Source organism: Apus apus, chromosome 27 (assembly GCF_020740795.1).
Source record: "Apus apus isolate bApuApu2 chromosome 27, bApuApu2.pri.cur, whole genome shotgun sequence".
NCBI classification, from domain to species: Eukaryota; Metazoa; Chordata; class Aves; order Apodiformes; family Apodidae; genus Apus; species Apus apus.
This window is the reverse complement of record NC_067308.1, coordinates 806,699-811,561: the sequence shown is the minus strand read 5'-3', so window position 1 is coordinate 811,561 and position 4,863 is coordinate 806,699. Positions and strand designations below refer to the sequence as shown.

General features: G+C 46.6%; 1 protein-coding gene across 1 annotated transcript; it reads right to left on the bottom strand.

The window, feature by feature from the left end:
• Positions 1-1,164: 1,164 nt before the first annotated feature.
• LOC127394916 (claw keratin-like) lies at positions 1,165-1,959 on the bottom strand. Its single transcript, XM_051641224.1, has 3 exons — positions 1,680-1,959; positions 1,425-1,487; positions 1,165-1,319 (listed from the first exon to the last, which is right to left on the bottom strand). Exons 1-3 carry the CDS (start codon positions 1,957-1,959, stop codon positions 1,165-1,167), a joined length of 498 nt encoding a protein of 165 aa, XP_051497184.1.
• Positions 1,960-4,863: the final 2,904 nt, after the last annotated feature.

Here is a 4,863-nt window from a genome sequence, read left to right as displayed (position 1 = left end):
AGTATTTCTGAAAAAATCTATTGGCCATACAGGGGAATGAATTCTGCTCTGATGATGGTCACAGAATCATGGAATGGTTTGGGTTGGAAGGGACCTTAAAGGTAATCTAGATCCAACACCCCTGTGTGGGCAGGGACACCTCCCACCAGACCAGTTTGCTCTGAGTTCCATCCAACCTGCCCTTGGACACTTCTAGGGATGGGGCAGCCACAGCTTCCCTGGGCAACCTTGGACAGTGTCTCACCACAGCTACATTAAAGAATTTCCTGCTGATATCTAATCTAAATCTCCCCTCTTTCAGTTCTAATCTCTTCCCCTTGTCCTCTTGCTACAAGCCCTTGTCCAAGGTCTTTCCCCAGCTTTTCTGAAGCCCCTTCAGGCACTGGAAGGTGCTCTAAGGTCTCCCTGGAGCCTTCTCTTCTCCAGGCTGAACACCCCAACTCTCCCAGCCTGGCTCCAGAGCAGAGCTGCTCCAGCCCTTGGATCATATTTCTGGCCTCTTCTGGACTCTCCAGGAGCTCCATGTCCTTATGTTGGGGGCTCCAGAATTGGACACAGTTGTCCAGATGGGGAGACCAGAGGGGGACCATCCCCTCCCTTGACCTGCTGGCCACGCTGCTTTGATGCAGCCCAGGACACGAGTGGCTTTTCTTTAATTATTAATGCCTAAGAATTGATCCACAAAGTGAACTTCTTTCAAACTGGTTTGTAACCAAGAAATCACAACCAACTGAGAGGCAGAAGACAGAGTTTTGATGCGACAGGGCTTTAATACAAAGAAGAAGTGGAACATATTCTTGCAAAGTGAGGCAATGCAGAGACAAAGAATGTCATTTCCATTCCAACAAGGACTACAGAGATCAGTTGTTCTGAGGAGTACAGGGCTCGCAAGATGTTCTTCTTTCAGCTGGACACTTTCAAGCTCAAGTCCCATTCCTTGTTTTAGTCTCTTCAGGTTCAGAAAGAACAAAATATAACATGCACAGATGGCAAGGTGAGGCAACATTGGCATGCTAAAGCCTTAGACAATACACAGTGTAAAGAGATTCCAAGCAACTCCAGCTCTTGCTGGAGCAGAGACTGGTTGCCATGTCTGATTTCCAGGTCTATGTGTCAGTTACCAGTTTGTATCTTATGCTTCTTTCAGTCACGACTCTTAAAGGCCTAAATTTCCCCATAGTTCCCGTAGCGATACCGATAGTACCCGCTGGAAAAGGGCAAATAGTTTCTACCCGTTCCTGCGAGCAATGAGTTTCGGTACAAGTTTCTCCAGCGGTAGATTCCACCACCACAGGAGCTCCCCCCACCAAGGGAGCCCCCTCCCATGCCCGAACAACGGGAACCCATCCCAGAGGACATACTTCCACCACAGGAACCACCAGAGCTCATTCCTCCTCCTCCTCCTCCGGAGCCCATTCCTCCACATACAGAGCCCATTCCTCCACCCCCAGAACCCATTCCTCCACCTCCAGAGCCCATTCCTCCTCCTCCAGAACCCATTCCCATTCCTCCACCTCCAGAGCCCATTCCTCCTCCTCCAGAACCCATTCCCATTCCTCCACCTCCAGAGCCCATTCCTCCTCCTCCAGAACCCATTCCCATTCCTCCACCTCCAGAGCCCATTCCTCCTCCTCTGGAGCCCATTCCTCCACCTCCAGAACCCATTCCCATTCCTCCACCTCCAGAGCCCATTCCTCCTCCTCCAGAGCCCATTCCTCCACCTCCTCCAGAGCCTATGGAATGAAGAGGATTGCCACTATACACTTCACTATACTGAGGGCATGAGGCCATAATGGGTCCTGGGAAAGTCAGGCACACGGGTGGTGGGTACACGATTGCAGTTGATTCTGGGCATGACCTGATACATAGTTCATTTGTAGCGTAGGTAGGGGGATAAGAGCAGCCGCTGTCACATGGTTGAGAACAGGAGGCATTAAGCAGTGGTCCATACAAAGACATCTTTCCAGAAGGCAAGTCAACCTGAAAGGCAGAGAGTGCACCAGCCTGGTGAAGCTACAGCCAGAGGAGGGAAAGAACAAGCTGTGTTATAGCAACAGGGGTTGAGAGGATGCGTCCAATGACATCCATCTGAGCAGCTGCAGACTCGCGTGGCTGAGTGTAAAAGTCAGTCACTAAAAAGAATTAAATGCTAAAAAATCATCACCATTTCTAAGGCACAATCCATCCTACTCTAAAGTAGACTCGGTGCATTACAGAGCTCACTGAGTTGGTGAGATGGATTGTTGGGAAGAGGCTTCTAAGTCTACTCCCCCTCCTCTCCAGTGCTCCGTTGCCCCATAGTCTATTCCCAAAATGAGTCCTGGGAAGAATACCTCATTCCTTTCCCCACACCATTGCCTTTGCTGTGCTTTTTATCTGGGGTTCAGTCCCATCCAGACAACATTTTCAGAGTATCCTGTCTCCACAGAGAGATGTTCATCTCTGAGGAACTGACATTTTAAAAATTATTAATCATTTCCCCCCACACACACACAAATGGTGATGCCTGAATCCACCCCACAGGCAAGTTACAGTCTCCAGGTAAAATGATTTGAGACAATTAAGTCCTACTCTGAAACAAGGCAGGAGATACAATGTCATATTAATTCTCCTGTAAAACCACAGCTATAATTATGAGCTGATTCAGTTAAATCTGACTTACCCAGTCACCAAGAATAAGTCAGCAGAGGCAGCTCCAGAGCCCGGAGTGACGAGCACTTTTATAGGCTGTCTTAGAGAATAGAAATTGGGAGATTCTTTTACGCAACCATCCTCTACATCTTGTGAAACAATGTTTTCCCCTGCTGCTGCCTTCCTTTGTTGCAACTGTTTTGATAACAGGCTGTGATCAGGAGATAATTTGCAGGCCCACAGAGCGTGAGGCGCTCGTTTCACCCACCCTGGCGCTTTGCTGGAAATCTCACAATAAATGAAATTTGGTTTTCCCTTCAATACTTAAAATTGCTTTTGAAGGTGGCTCAGAGGTGGGGAAACTACATCTTGGTAGGAAGCACATGCTTCAGATTTGTCATCTCAGTGATAAGAATCAGTGACCTTCTGCATTTTTTCCTCTTCAAAGGTAGGGAATCATTTTATATTAAATAGTCAGGAGTGTCCATGACCAGTGAGGCCATTCCAGGGGCTTTGGGACTGGAGTGTATGGCTTGGGACTGCCCTTTGGAGAGATGTTCTCCTACATGAGAAGGTAAGAGATATCCAAGCAGTTCCTGAACTCTCCTGTGAGCACCAGGATCAGGCATAATAACCCAATCAGAAATTCAGCTCAAGAGAGGCATCCGACCAAGCTTTTACATTTGTCTCCTTCGAGTTGCCTTCAGATTAAAAACCAAAAAATACTAATAACTATGAATAAATGGAATTTTCCTTTCTGATTATGCTTGTTGGAGGCCAATCCAAGGAGAGGAACAATATCCATCACCTGTGGGACTAGAGGAACCAGAGGAAACATGACCTGAAGTACAGGTCCATAACCTCAGTTTGAATAAATACATAAGGTTCCTCACATTCCAAACTGTGATTCACAGAAGCACATTCACAGTAAAAAAATTACTCCTAGCCAGGATATTGTGGAAAATTATTTAAACTAAAGCCAAAAACAAAACCAAACACAAACCAGATTGTTTTATTTACACTTCAGGGCCATGAAATAAATAGAATGACCAGAGGAATGTGTGCAGTTAATAGAGATATGGCAGAACAACATGACTCACATAATTTGTGGGAAGGAGAAGCCAATAATTACAGGTGAAGCAATTAAAGGATTTACCAAACCAAATCTTTTACAAAATGTTAATAAAGGCCTTACTGTTTTTTAGGGGTTTCCAATGTAGAAGAAACCTGTGCAAAACACAGCTTCTTAACACAGAGAATGTAAAAAATCCCCTGATCACCCCCATGGCTCATGTTTTGTGACTGATGCTTTTCCCTGGCAGCCTTGAGGGAAATTCATGTTTTACACAAGGTAGAAGCTGTAAGAGCAGACAGAGCAGTTCGTGCTCAAGCTGCAGTTAGTCCTCATGCTCTGCAGGTGTCCTTGTTAAAAATATTGGTTACAAAATAGAAAAAGAAGCAACTGGCAGTAGTGCAACATCTCTTTTCACATCATCTGAACCTCAGCTGCCTCACAGCTACCGACTCTTTTAAAGATGGAGAAATAGGTACCCTCCCTCACCTGGTGAGAGCTACATACATCTGAAAACATGAAGAAAAACACACAGAATCATAGCAACATAGAATGGTGAAGGTTGGAAGGGATATTAAACATCATCATTCCCTGCTATGAGCAGGGACACCTCCCACCAGCCCAGGTTGCTCCAAGCCCCATCCAACCTGCCCTTCAACACTGCCAGGGATGGGGCAGCCACAGTTTCTCTGGGAAACCTTTTTCAGGGTCTCACCACCCTCATAGCAAAGAATTTCTTCCCAAGATCACATCTCAATCTCCCCTTTTCCAGTTTTCATCCCTCCCCCTCATCCCATCCCTCCCTGCCCTTGTCCCAAGTCCCTCCCCAGCTTTCCTGGAGCCCCTTCAGGCACTGGAAGCTGCTCTAAGGTCTCCCTGGAGGCTTCTCTTCTCCAGGCTTTCCCAGCCTGTCTCCAGAGCAGAGCTGTTCCAGCCCAAGGATCATCTTTGTGGCCTCCTCTGGATCCTTCCTCAGGGCTTTTGCATTTTCCTTTAATGAATTTGTTGCTTCACAGAACAACAAACTTCTCTAAACCAGTGGTGTGTCCTAGAGGAGGAATCCCAGGCCTGGTGCTTTAGATTGAAACTCTCCACACATAAAACAACCATGAAAGATGCCTCATCTCATTTTTTCCTTGCATGTTGCTGTTGTTGTTTTT

Coding starts and splice junctions, on each gene's coding strand:
- LOC127394916 (XM_051641224.1), bottom strand. CDS start 1,959: ATGTCTTTGTATGGACCACTGCTTAATGCCTCCTGTTCTCAACCATGT. Junction 1,488..1,679: donor AGGAGGAATGGGCTCTGGAG/GTGGAGGAATGG, acceptor TGGGTTCTGGAG/GAGGAGGAATGGGCTCTGGA. Junction 1,320..1,424: donor TGGAGGAATGGGCTCTGTAT/GTGGAGGAATGG, acceptor CGGGCATGGGAG/GGGGCTCCCTTGGTGGGGGG.